At 40.7% G+C, this 14,764-nt stretch overlaps 1 protein-coding gene across 6 annotated transcripts in view; it reads right to left on the reverse strand.

The window, feature by feature from the left end:
* Nucleotides 1-544: 544 nt before the first annotated feature.
* CPNE3 (copine 3) overlaps nt 545-14,764 on the reverse strand; it is a 63,246-nt gene continuing 49,026 nt past the window's right edge. For all 6 annotated transcript variants that reach the window (XM_037050202.1, XM_037050201.1, XM_037050204.1 and 3 more), the window contains 6 exons: nt 14,506-14,639; nt 8,279-8,333; nt 8,149-8,200; nt 4,176-4,309; nt 2,906-3,142; nt 545-780 (listed from right to left, as the gene is read on the reverse strand). In XM_037050202.1, coding sequence (XP_036906097.1) covers nt 664-780; nt 2,906-3,142; nt 4,176-4,309; nt 8,149-8,200; nt 8,279-8,333; nt 14,506-14,639 — 729 coding nt within the window. In that variant the 3' untranslated portion in view covers nt 545-663. The remainder of the gene's footprint in view (nt 781-2,905; nt 3,143-4,175; nt 4,310-8,148; nt 8,201-8,278; nt 8,334-14,505; nt 14,640-14,764) is intronic.

Consider the following 14,764-nt stretch of genomic DNA (forward strand, 5'->3'; position numbering starts at 1 on the left):
CATGGACAGTGTTCTACATGCACCAAAAGGACTGAGTGGCAAACATGGATGGCCACTTATATGAGAATGAGGTCACTGATTACATCATAAGGACCAGGTGTGTGCCTTGTCATTCAGCACTCTGCAGGAAGTCCTGGTGGCTGCTGTTGCTCTGTGAACTGGGCCATGAACTGGACCAAATCTACCCTGCCAAAAACTTAGGTGCAGGCGGGGGCACTTGTAGCCTCTGGAAAAGCACTGAACTATTATAGGAATAAATCCAGTGTCATTTCCTTTGAGAAGCCTTGTCACCAAGATGGACATGGTCTTGTGACACACAAAGTATAGCACCCTGAAATTGCACCATCCCGATAGGTTTTCATTTTTTCTATTGACAAACATTCAAAATGGCATTTTCACCCTATGAAAGTAAACAATTATAACAACAAAACTGGCTTTTCTCACATGAGTGTCTAATCCAACAGCCTGACTGCAATTACTAGAAGTCAAAAGCAACCACTGAATTGATTGGGCACATATTAAATTAGCACTTTTCCTCCCCCCAAAAAGAATAAAAAGAATGCTTTAAGTAAATGTAATACATAGAGAACTGGGTTCACACCCTAAATGATGGTTTGAAAGTATGTGACATCATGTCCATGATTGGGGGAGGCAGGAGAGATTTCACTTGGTGGCAGTAGCAGGGTTCTTGGGAGGAAGGAGCTTGTACGTGTTGAAGTAGCCCACCACCTGCTGGGGGATTTCCGCCAAGACACACTGAGCCAGCGCCTCTTTGGGAGCCTAATGAAAACAATCAGATGACTACTTTAGCAACCAAATGTTTACTGCTCTTCTTTTAAAAAATTTTTTTTTTTATCTTTAGAGGGGAAGGAGAGAGGGAGAGAGACATCAATGTATGGTTGCCTTTTGTGCGTCCCCTGCTGGGAGTTGGCCTGCAGGGAACTGGCCTGCAACCCAGGCATGTGCCCTGACTGGGAATCGAACTGCGATCCTCTGATTCGCAGGCCTGTGCTCAATCCACTGAGCTATGCCAGCCAGGGCCACTGCTCTTCTAATGAATACTAAAAATACCACACTAGTCAGTAAGGAGGAGCAATTCCCACTCCTAGGCCTGCATCTTGTCTTAGGAACAGTCCAAGAACATGGAATAAGCTAAAGAATGCTTTCTATCCCACTGACATTTATCAAGTTATTTTCTGGTGTGTGAAAACTTTTTGTTGTTATTGTTCTTTAACTTTTAAATGTGGGTCTTTCATTCACTAGGTATTAATTTTTTTAACTTTTTATTTTGAAATAATTATTGATTTATAGGAAGATGAAAAAATAATATAGAGAAGTCCCATGTACCTACGCACAGTTTCCTCCAAAGGTAATATCTTCTATAACAACAAGACAATGTCAAAACCAGGAGAGTGCATTGGTACAGTTCACATACTTTACTGAGATTCACCAGTGTCACATGCTTTCATGTGTGTGTTTTTGTGTGTGTGCACAATGAGTACATGCGTGTCTGTCCATCATTTGGACAGATCCGTGTAACCACCACCACAGTCAAGATACACAATTGTTTCATCACCACAAAGACCCCCAATATTACTGCTTCTTAATCTCATACCCTGCCCACATCTTGCCCTGCATATCGCTGATGGGGATATATAATGGCACAACCACTCTGGAAAAGTTGGACAGTTTCTTTAATAATGAAACATGCAACAATCATGTGGCCCAGCAACTGTAACTTCTAGGTATTTATCACTGAGAAATGTTCACACAAAACCTATATGCAGGCCCTGGCTGGTATGCCTCAGTGGGTTAAGCACCAGCCTCCAAATCAAAGAGTAAGCTGGATTACCAGCCAGGGTACATGCCTAGGTTGCGGGTCAGGTCCCTAGCTGGGGGCACATGAGAGGCAGCCACACATTGATGCTTCTTCCCCCCCTTTCTCCCACCCTTTTCCTAAAAATAAATAAATAAAATGTTTTAAAATTTTTAGAACAACCGCCCCCCCAAAAAAAAAACCCATATGCAATGTTGATAGAAACTTTGTGTGCAATAGGCAAAACTTGGAACTTCAGTTTGAAGACATCCTTCAAACAAACATCCTTCAAACCAGTTCCAAACTGGTACATAGTATGGAACGCTGTCAGCAGTGAAAGGAATAAATGGAGCAGTTTGGCTGAGTGAAAAAGTCAGTCCCAAAGGTTACATGCTGTATGAATCCATTTCTATAACAGTCTTGAAATAACAAAATCATATAAATGAAGACCAAATTACTGGTTACCATGGGTAAGGAGGGATGAAGGTGGGAGGGCATAGGTGTGGCTATGAAAGGGCAACATGATGGATTTTATGGAGTGGGGACTTGCTTGTATCAATGTATCAGTTTTACAAGATGTTACCATTGGAGTAAACTGGGTAAAACAGTCACCTGAGAGATTTTCATCAAATCAACTTACAGTCTGGTAAATTCATCACATCCTTTTTTATTTTTAAAGATTTTATTTATTTATTTATCTTTAGAGTGGAAGGAGAGAGGGAGAGAAATATCAATGTATGGTTGCCTTTCATGCATCCCCTGCTGGGAGTTGGCCTGCAGGGAACTGGCCTGCAACCTAGGCATGTGCCCTGACTGGGAATTGAACTGCGATCCTCTGGTTCGCAGGCCTGTCACATCCTTGTATAGAGTATTTCTGTTGTCATAAAGGTAAAGATGTAATATATTTTAAGGTATTCACAACAACACTGGTTTAGTGGTTTATCAAACTGACTGTAAGAGGCAGTGTACAACCTGAAGTGAAACCACCCACTCTGATCAGGGCTCTTCAAATGGAACATTCCCACACCTGCCCTAGCACCTACTCAGGCATCTGGTTGTAGAATGTCAAGTAGAAGGAATGGTACTCACGCTCTGGAACTGTCTGAAAGGCACAAACTGGACAATGTCTCTGATGGCAGCCTCGCCTGATGGGGAACGCAGACTCCCACTGTCACCATCCAAAAATTCCATGGCACTGAAGTCAGCACTGCCCACTCCAACAATGATGATGGACATGGGCAGCTTGGCAGCATTGACGATAGCTTGCCTGGTCTCGTCCAGGTCTGTGATCACACCATCCGTGATGATCAGGAGCACAAAATATTGCTACCAAAAAGAATAGTAGTCTAGTGAGCAGCTCGAGCTCCCATGCAGTAAAAGCAATGGCTGCTGACATCAGCACCTCAATGAGTCACTAGTGTCCTTCTTGTTTTACTCGCCAGTCTCCACCTAGGACACCATCTAACAATAGTCTGAAATCTCTAATGACAAGGGAATTTACCAACAGAAATGCTATAGGTTCATTAAAAGTGTAACAGAGCACAAAATAGGGTGAACATAAATTCATGGGAGCAAGACATGGAAAAGCACAGGCAAAATCATACTGACTTAACTGAAGTATTAAATTTGTCAAAGTATCAGGCAGGGGAGGAAGTGACAACTCCAATGAAAAGCAAGAGAACTGTTTATCATGCAACACTCACTTTAAAACTTGGCTATGGGGGTAGGGGATGTTCTCACTTCTGTCCTCCCCAACCAATCTTTTTAGAGAGTTGTAAAATGTTATTGTAAAGTTGTGACTCCATCATTTGGTTCATTCAAGTCTGGAATGGGAGTAAAATTTGTAACAATACCTAACATGTGCTGAGTGTTCACTGTGGCCCAGATCCTGTGCACTTGATACAAATGATCTTATTTCACTCTTTGGATAACTGTATGAGGTGATCATCCCTACCTGATTCGTGAGAATACTGAAGCTAAAAAAGATATGGCATGTGAGGTCTTACAGGTAAGGGCTATCTGATACAAAACCTTTTAGTACAGTGAGCAATTCTGCAACAGCAACTCAAGTTGTAAGTAATTAATGTGTTAGGTCTACCTTCATTTGTGGGTATGGGGCATAGAACCAATTCAAAAAACTAATCCAAAAGACAGAGAAAAGACTCATGGATGAAAGGGTTGCTTGTTCTGGCCTTGTTTGTAATGATCACTAATATAACAACAGACACTACTCCAAAACTGAGGATGACTGTACCATCACTTTGAGTTTTTCCTCCACATTGCAATAGTCAAATCAACAGATAAGTGATACTAGGAGCAACTATGACCCACAACTCCCTGCCCTGGTGACAACACTTACTGAAGCTGTCTGCTGCTGTGTAGCTGCAGCAGCAAACCTGGCCACATGGTTGATGATTGGGGAGAAATTCGTGGGTCCATAGAGTTTTATCTGAGGAAGGCATTCCCGATAAGTCTCCACGATACCTTGGATCCCTAGACCAGAAAAAAGGTATTGAACATTTTCACATGCAATACAACTGTTCATTGTTCACTACCTGGCTAATTTCATTATATGTACATATCAACACACAGTGCTTTAAATAGTTAGAATTTCTATATTAAGGAGTTCCTCTAACCTATACAGGAGTGGGCAAAAGTAGGCTTACAGTCATCTGCATGCAAAACAGTGTTTATTCCTGTATTATCAATTATTGTATTATTTCCCATATAAACAACTGTAAACCTACTCATGCCCTATCCTGTATATTACATACCTTCATAGCTTTGCTACATCTCAAAATCCAGTAAACCCTCCCCTCTCCTAAGAGAAGGTATTTAGCCCTGGCTGGTGTAGCTCAGTGGATTGAGCACAGACCTGTGAACCAAAGGATCACATTTCAATTCCCAGTCAGAGTACATGCCTGGGTTGTGGGCCAGTCCCCAGCAGGGGATGCACGAGAAGCAACCATACACTGATATTTCTCTCCCTCTCTCCTTCCCTTCCCCTCTAAAGATAAATAAATAAAAATCTTTTTAAAAAAGAGAAGGCATTTATTTTCATCTTAGCAAAATTATTCATTAATCTATACTAGGACTGTTACATTGCTTGATTTTAATGTGTTTTAGGATTGAAACTCTGATGTAAAAAAAACAGTGAAAGAGCTGCTACATCATAAAACTGACTTAAGAGGTGAAAAAAAGTGACTGACTAGATAGAAAAATACTTGTATATGTATATGGCCAGAGGCTCCACAAAAATGCCAGCTAGCTACAATCCTACTGGTGATTTCAGTCCAGGGTTTCCTTGATGACTTATGGCAGTCATTTTTAACCAGTTTGCTACAAGAATTTTAAAAAGATGAAATACCTAACTATTTAGTCAGGGGCACTGACCTCTTTTCCCTTAGATTGTCAAATAAAAAAAAATATTGCCCTGGCAGGTGTGGCTCAGTGGACTGAGTGCTGGTCTGTGAACCAAAGGGTCACTGGTTCAATTCCCAGTCAAGGCACATGCCTGGGTTGTGGACCAGGTTCCCCAGTATGGAGCGCTTGAGAGGCAACCACACATTGATGTTGCTCTCCCTCTCCCTCCCTTCCCCTCTGTAAAAATAAATAAATAAAATCTTTTTAAAAATGACAACAGCCAACACAACAATTGCCATCCAGTGTGAATGAATCAAAATTATACCTTTGTTTTGTCAGACAGGCAAATAACATATATTTTTGGTGTGCTGCAGAATTTTAGTAATTAGCTTATATATGACGTGAGATGAAAAAGGTTAAAAATTGCTGACTTAGAGGTCAATCATGGCATGGCAAGCTGCAGAACTCCACGTACACACTTCTGGATCAGTATCACACTCCACTGCTGGTTTTGGGTACTCCGGGGCCTGCTGGGGTGCTGTGTGGTGGGCCTGGGCAGGGCCTGGACCAGCTGTGAGCTGTGCATGTCAGTGGACAGGACACCAATGTCTCAAAAGACCCACTGCTTGCTCTCCCTCTACCACAGAGCAGTGTATTCCAGAGTGGCTGCTCCTTTGGCCCAAATCCCGGACAGAAGAAACAGAGCAGAGCTACAGCCCAGTGATAACTGAAGCTGAGTAAGTCACTGAAATCTGGAGACTATTTATCATAGCAACACAATCTGGTGAAAGCTGAACAACATTCCAGGTAAAAGTAATGCTGATGTTGCATTAGTGCCACACATGCACCTACTGAATCTGCCCCAACATTAAAATCAGACACGGGTAAGATACTGGAACCTCTAGAAATTCCCCACAATACTTGCTGAGATCATCAAGTAATCTTCCTCAAAAGATTGTTGATATAAAACACAAACAGGTTTCTTGCTTAACAATGTGTAACAGCACAGAGTAACAGAAGAGAAGCATGGACTTGGTTTAAAAGCTTAAGAGGAACAAATCTCTCCCCTTAAAATTGTGGAGTTCCCATAAATTCTCAGTAGTAACTTTGAACTTAGAAGTGAATGATTTCTTGAACATCCCTTAAGAATATAACGCTGATACATAGAAGAGATTCTACATGCAAAGATGAGGCTGTAACTAGGGTCAGTCAGTCCACTCATAACAAAAATCATATTGACACAGACGAGCAGCAGGATTCTGCTGCAGTGACACATGCTGTAGAACACTGAGTCTAAACCATAACAATAATAGCTTCTTCCACTTCTATCATCTTAGTTTGCTCTTTAGTCTGAATGTATCAAACTATTAATTAAATGTCTTCACAGATATCAAGTACCTTCAGTTGCTCCGCTAAGACTGAATTATGCCAAAATCTTTTCTTTGCATTATAGGAACAAGCAAGATATGTTATTTATTTCTGGGCAAATAAATTCCATGATTAGTTTGGAAAAGAAACTCAACTTCCCCTTGCTTTAAAATAAAGCTTTTTTTCTGTACAGTATCTCCTTTGTCTCAAACCAAATGGACTTTTCCCTGACTATAAACCAGAAGTAGAAAAGCTGCATATGATGGCAGCCCAAAGATGGGCTCATATTACTCGGAGTAAATGAACTTCTAAAATAAATGATCACATAAGTTATCCATATTCTTTGGCAATAAATGAAGCCTATTTATAGATTCCAAAGACTTTTCAATTTTGTCTTAAGCATAAAACACATTTCTTGAAAAGAATAATATTCCCAGTTTCAAATGGCTATGGATATAAAAGGTCGCCACCAGCCAGTGAAGTGTGTCAAAGGAGCACTGAATTAATCTGCGTGGAAAAAGTGTTCCAGAAACAAGAGAAACCCTGATACAAAGTCTACCAATATCATGTTCATGCTTCTATTGTACCTTGTGAATAGGAGAGGACAGACTCTGTTGTTCAAAATCCATACATTCTGTAATTGTCAATAAGACCCATTGCAGAAAGTCAGCTTATTGTCTACAATTTTAAGCCCCTATCCCCACCTTTTTTCCTCCTCCAAACTTACATAATTTTGTGGGAGAGCTGGCATTCTAGGTTAATTGCTCAGTAGGGTAAAGGAGGAAAACACCTGGATATCTGAAGTATCAGGAAAGCATGAACCACAAACATTGGCCTTTACTTCCTGCATCAGAGGGACGCTGTTCCTAGAACCAAGACCTTTGCTCCTCGAGCCACCCACCCACTCACGAAAGACTGAGCACAAGCAAGTTGCTGCTGGACACTTTCCTTGTAGAGCATCTGCTCCTCCGAGAGGAGCTTCAAAAGACTCATATAATGAACTACTCATTTCACTGAAGGGTTATCTTAAAATTGCCTTATTCATGAAAGGAATATGACTATATTTGTTGACCTAGTTTCAAGATTGAGAATTCTGTTGTTCTATTAAACAAACCTCTTAAGGCAGAAGAACTTAGCCTGAGATCTTCATCATCATAATAGTGATGTCACCACTTTCACCAACTGGGTGCAATTCTTCTGCTTTATGTGACAGAAAGGTAAATATGTCACAAAAGAAACCTAGAGTACTGGCTGGATGACTCAGTTGGCTGGAGCATCATCACATTTAGCTAAAGGTTGTGAATTCAATCCCCAGTCAGGGCACATACCTAGGTTGTGGGTTTGATACCTGGTTGGGTCATGTACAGAAAACAACTGATCAACTTTTCTCTTTCACACAGATGCTTCTCTCTCTCTCTCTACCCCCCTATCCCCTGTGCCCCTTCCTCCCTCTCTAGAATCAATGAATAATATCCTTGGGTAAGGATTAAAAAAGATAAAGAAATCTAGAGAAGGAATCTGAATAGCTTTAAATCACAAGAAAAAAACAAATACCAGTGAGGTTTTCAGTTTACAATGTCCATGTGGGTTTTTTAACTCACCATTACAGTAGGGGTTGGAGGTATTGAAGTTCATGGGAAATTCATGTGAAACCTGAAGAAGAAAGAGGGACTGATGAGGCTGGTTTTGCTTCTGTAAGAGACGTATCTTTAAGTCAGGATTTTCTCTTACCTGCCACTGAGGAGGTATCTGGGCTCCAAAGCCAAAAGCTGGAAACATCTTATCACTAAAAAGAAAATTTAAAAGAATGTAAAGGTGGTTGTTTTGAAAGTAGAGTTTTATCTTTACTCAAAACCAATAGGAGCTTCTTTTTAAAAAATTTTAAATCTTTAAAAAGATAAAACAAGGATTACCCATAATAATCAAAGAAAGAAATGTTAACATATGGCAATTCTCATTCTCAATATTTTTATGTGCTTTGAGGGAGAAAAATATTTCTTTATATACATTGATAAAAATGAGGTTCATATTCCCATATTTTATAACACATTACTTTCTACTTATACACTGTATATTATTTCATTGAATAAACACGTAATCCATAGAGCCCTAAAAACCATAGGTTTCTCATTTGTTTACAGCAAACTCATGTGGCAGTAAAACCTGAGCTCAACTCACATGGGATGATTCATAGCCACGTAATAGGATTATTCATACACTGGCCACAGAAACATGATACAAATGCCACATACAAGACTCTCAAATTTATGCAGCAAAATGTACAAAAATTTGGCTCCAGCAGTTTAGGAATAAGGGGCAGGGACCTGGATCTATAGCGGCCTGTGAAAGGTGCAAGTATTCCTTGTGTGGACTTATCCCCACATCCCACCTCACAACTAAACCTCAGCAATGGACAAGCTCATTTCCTACCAGGGATATCCTTCTCCATCTAAACTCTAACAGCTCTTCTTGTGGACTGAACCAGTGTAATATGTCAGACCTTTTCCAAGTTTATAATCTATCTCTTTGTTTACAGTATCTTCCCCTTTATAGTTTTAATATTAATATGAATAAAGTTTTTTTCATGATTTCTGTTTCATCACTGCCAGACTGTGAGCAATCCACATCTATTTTTCTGTGGGAATGTTTAGGGTTGTCTTTGCTAATAAACATGGTGCATGTGGAAAAGTCTGGAGCTAGATATGATGCAGACCAAACACTTGCCCATTTCCATTTTCATTCTCTACCTTGTAACAGGTCACCTAAGCCAGAGTCCACTCAGCTGACCCAAGCTCCTCAGCCAGGACAGCAGGAACATAAGTCATCTGAACAGGGCCCTGGGAGGGACACACACATACCCCGGCTTCCTCATCTTCCACTGCTGGAGGACACAGTACCCACTGCAGCTGACTGAATCCAGGGTGGATATTACAGGTTGAGGAAGGCAGAACTTCCCTCTCAGTATGAGCCACTCATCTTTACCCATGAACACAAAGGGAAACAAATCTCTATTTGATCAAAACCACTTTGTTTTTGGACTTCCGCCAAGATGGAGGCATAGGTGGAAGCACTGTGCCTTCTCCCACAACCAAGTTTGAATGCAACAAAGGTTTGGAGAAATAGGATACATCCAGGGACCAGAAAACGGAATTATACAGAAGTCCGATAACTACGAACCATTCCACTGGGACGGTAAGAGAGGCGGAGCCAGCAGCAGAGCAGGGTCGGGCAGGACAGATCCCCCCACCTAGGCGCGCAGGCAGCCCGGAACCAGTTGGGGTGTGGGGCAGACTGACCAAGGTCGCACATTCTCCCACAGTGAGATGGACCATGCAGGCCCCGGGGGGCGAACCCAGTGGTGGAGGGCTGACAGTGGTGGCACACTCATGTGCAGTGGAACGAAACGCGTGGGCCTGGTGACGGTGGTGGCTGTGGTGCCGGTGGGAGCCACAGCGGCAGGCGGCAGAGGGAAGCTATTGTCCCTCTTTGACCCCGCCCCCACATACAATGTCACAACCCAGCCACTTAGTTGCCCTGCTCTAGTGAACACTTTAGGGCTCCGATCCTGCTATGGAACAGGCACGAACAGCCCAAATGATGGCGCAAGAAGAACTCAAAGTCCCAGAGCCAATAACTCTAAGCGACCGAGAAATTGCCAGCCTCTCAGAAGCACAATTCAAGACACTATTTATCAGGATACTCACAGAACTGGTAGATTATAGTCACAAATTAGAGGAACATATGAAGTCTAAACTAATTGAAATGAAGGGAGATGTCCAGGAAACCAATAGGGATGGAAAGGAAACTGAGACTCAAATCAATGGAATGGACCAGAAGGAAGAACGAAACATCCGACCAAAAATGAATAAGGAAATGAGAATTCAAAAAAATGAGGAGAGGCTTAGGAACCTCCAGGACATCTTTAAACGTTCCAACATCCGGATTATAGGGGTACCAGAAGGGGGAAAGAAACAGCCACGAGTGGAAAACTTATTTGAACAATATTATAATAAAGGAGAACTTCCCCAGTCTGGCAAAGGAAATAGACTTTCAGGAAATTCAGGAAGCTCAGAGAGTCCCAAAGAAGTTGGACCCAAGAAGGAACACACCAAGGCACATCATAATTACATTAGCCAAGACTAAAATGAAGGAGAGAATCCTAGAAGCAGCAAGGGATAAGGGGACAGTCACCTACAAAGGAGTACCCATCAGACTGTCAGCGGATTTCTCAAAAGAGACCTTACAGGCAAGAAGGGGCTGGAAAGAAGTATTCCAAGTCATGAAATCCAAAGACCTACAGCCAAGATTGCTTTATCCAGCAAAACTTTCATTTAGAATGGAAGGACAGATAAAGTGCTTCTCAGATAAGGTCAAGTTCAAGGAGTTCATCATCACCAAGCCCTTATTATATGAAATGCTAAAGGGACTTATATAAGAAAAAGAAGATGAAAAATATGAACAGTGAAAGGACAGCAAACACACAGTTATTAACAACCACACCTAAAACAAAAGCAAACCAAGAGGACAGCTAGATCAGGAGTGGAACCATAGAAATGAAGAACACATGGAGGGTTAGAAACAGGGGGGTGGACGGGGGAGAAGGGGGGAGAAGGCACAGAAAATAGCATAGATGGTAGGCAGAAAATGGATAGGGGGGAGGGCGAGAATAGTGGGGGAAATATAGAATCTAAAGAACGTGACACATGTGGCCATAAATTAAAGGGGGGAAGGTGGGGGAGGGGGTTTGCAGGGTGGAGGGGAATGAAGGGGGGGAATAGAACAACTGTAATGGTATAATCAATAAAATATATTTTTTAAAAAACCACTTTGTTTTTACATGTCTAGTTCAGCAATTTTGCCTGTAATTTATACCAAATAGTATCCTCACCAAATTGAGTTCTTGTCCAGTTTGACACTGTTGCAACTCTTTTCCCTTGACATGACATCTCCATCAAATGCCAAGTTCACATACACACTTGGGCCTATTTCAAGACTGTTGCTTTGCTCCATGGGACATCTGCTAGTTCTACAATCTTAACTCACATGCCTTTAAAATGTTTTACTCCTAGTAGAACAAATTCCCTGTTTCTTTTATTTTCTTTCCTGAAAAATTTCTTGGTTATTCTGATTCATTTTCCTTCTAGAAAATTTTAAGAATTATTTTGTCAGAATTCCAATGCAATTTTGACTATAGTTGATTAAATTAGGGAGACTTTATATCTTATATCATTATGGCATGTCTATAGGATACCATTCTGCGTGGCATGGGCCCAGCTCCCACTTGGAAAGGCCAGTGGAAAGAGAGATCTAGTACACGTCCACGGATAGGTTCTCCCGTGGGGAATCAGGTCTGCATTGTACCTAGGTTGCTTGGAGACTTGCTTTTTGCTAAAACTCCCTCACCCTGAATTGAAGCAGAAAATGTTTACTGCATATCTTTAAAGTAACTTCCTAAAATCTATGCTAAACCTTCCAAGGACGGGTGTAAATAACCACTTCAACCACTTTTCCCTTTACATGTGCAAATGTCCTTCTTTTTGATGTAATAAGCAACATCCTCTCCTTTGTTTTCTGTAAAAGGTAACCACCTAAAGCATAGTAAATGAGGACCATCCTTAATATAATGTGCTCAGAAAAGCAATAAAAGCTCGTCAAGGCAAGGGTCGGGGTGCTCTCCCCCTGAGAGAGTGGCCTTGCTGTCCCTTTTCCTCCACAGGACTCGGTAGTCTGTGTAAATTTGTCTCGTCTCATCCACAACATTGAGGACACTGCTGGCCGGTGACCACATCATCTATCTAGAATCATGAGATATCTTTCTGTTTAAACAAGTCTTCTCTATCTCTCAGTACAATTTTGTAGTTTTCCCTCAGTAAACATCCTAGACTTTTAACTAAATCCATTCTCAATTTTTATTGCATTCTGAATTGTGACTTCTTTAATAGGTTATTGGTGGTTATTGAGAAATTGTTGATGTTTTTATTTTATGTTGTCTCAGGCCACCTTTTTGAACTCTCACTACTTTCTTGTACTTTTTATTAAACTCTTTCAGGTATGAGTCCATTCCTGACAGGTCGGCCGGAGTTGATGTCTGATGAGGAGTGGCTGTCTGCTTCCATCCACAGTTCCTACTCAATTGTGGCTTCCTGACTCTTTAAGCCATCTTTCGTAAGTTAAAACTTTCTCAAAAACTTATCCTTTAATCCAGATTCTCCAGTGTAATAAGAGAAAGTTTCAACATATAATTTTTAATGTTTTTTTCTTGAATTTATGTCTGTAATCACTTTCTCATTACTAATATTTCAATGTTGTTTTCTCTTTCATGGGGGTCACTGTTAGCAAAAATCTGCCTTGGTTTGTTCAACTTTCAAAAAATCGCATCTTCCTTTATTGAATAATGTGATGGCTTTTTCAGAACTCTCTAAGCCATTTCTTGCTGTTCTGAAGAAGTTAGTGCAATTGGGAGAACATGTTGCTGGTCAGGCTCAAAAATGAGCTAGTCAGGCTCTGCCATTAACAGCCAAGGGACCTGGTCAAGGGACTGCCCATGCCCCAGTGTTCTCTGCATAGTGCAGGTGACAAGAACATCCCTCTCTCCTCAAGGATGTTATTAGGTGATTATCATGTAGAAAGTGCTTAAATCATCCCCAACACTTAATAGCTGACATGTATATGGAATCTGCTATTATGATGATGTCTTTTTTTCTGTGTTTTAATTTTATTTTATTAAAAAGCTAGTTCATTTATATTCAGTGCTTGTTTAAAAATAAAAGCATGTAAACCAGAAATTCTCTTGCATAAAGATAACACTATGTATAGTCTTCTCATCACTCTCCATTTCTAGAGAGTTGATATCACACTTTGGTCTTCTCTTTGATCTAATAACCACCTAAGAATTTTTAAACTTCAACATGGTAAATTCTCTTTAGTTATCCCTTTCTTGTTAACTTCCAGGTGGCAGTCTGAGAGAATGACCCTGTCAATGTTTTAGTCTTTATATAAGCTCCATTTTGACTTTGAAATTTTTTATTATACTTCTGTTTTCAAGGAAAGTACTTTGATACTGTTATTAAACATGTTCACAGTTATATTTCCATTTTGGATTATATAGCAAAGAGCTCTATAAGTAATTTTTTACTGTTTTTATGAGTTCTGCCTTAAATTCTATGAGGCTATTACTAGGATTGCTAACTTTGCTTCAGGTTTGTTTGCATTTGCCTGAAAAAGCCACTTCTTTAAATGTTGTAACAGATTAATGAAAAGCTATTCAATAAGTAAGGGCTTCTGTGGTAAAGTAAAAGGTAAAAACAAGTGAAATTTTATAGTGTGCCTTAAAAGGCCCAGAACAAAAAATTACCAATACACAAAGTCACCATTAAGATAATTTTACTATGACTGCCAAGGAAATAGATATGTTAAGAAATAGCATCTATGACTGCTTACAGAATGTTTCATCTAGATTTTCCCTAATGAGTAAACTCCAAGGAAACTAGGTCAAAGAAACAACAGCCTGCTGATTACAGTCAGCTATTAAATAAGCATTGTACCTAATATATTGTAAATGACCACAGACCACAATTAGAAGTCAAAGGTGAAAACTAGGACTGCGCCCTGGCTATTGTGACTCTGTGCATAGAGTGCTGGCCTGTGAACCAAAGGGTCACCAGTTCAATTCCCAGTCAGGGCATATGCCTGGGTTGTGGGCCCGGTACCCAGCAGAGGGTATGCGAGAGGCAACCATACATTAATGTTTCTTTCTCTTTCTCCCTCTCTAAAAATAAATAAATAAATAAATAAATCAAATCTTAAAAATAAAAAACTAGGACTGCCACAAAAATAAAGACAAGGTAAGAGGAAGTCACTCTCCCAGCAGTCTATCCCCCCAACTCAATTGATCAGAGAAAAAGCAGAGGAAATAGAAATTGCTCCTTCCAGGAGTGAGAAAAATAAGTCATACTCACGCATCATAATCTTGAATGACTAGTCCCACAGACCAGATAGCAGTCAAGTACTCATTCACACCACTGGGGCTGATGTAATGAAGGGAGTCAGGAGACCTTGGATCACCATTGGAGCCAGTAAAGTCTACCCCGACCTGCAAGTAACAATTGCAGACCTTACTAGTGAAGGTAGGACACCTACACTGATGTCCAGGAGAGCATCAGGAGATGAGACACAAATATTCATTCTCAGGGCTGCCTCTGTTTTCCTCAAACACCT

Source organism: Sturnira hondurensis, unplaced genomic scaffold, assembly GCF_014824575.4.
Source record: "Sturnira hondurensis isolate 20B ecotype Veracruz unplaced genomic scaffold, ASM1482457v3 Scaffold0006571, whole genome shotgun sequence".
Lineage (NCBI taxonomy): Eukaryota > Metazoa > Chordata > Mammalia > Chiroptera > Phyllostomidae > Sturnira > Sturnira hondurensis.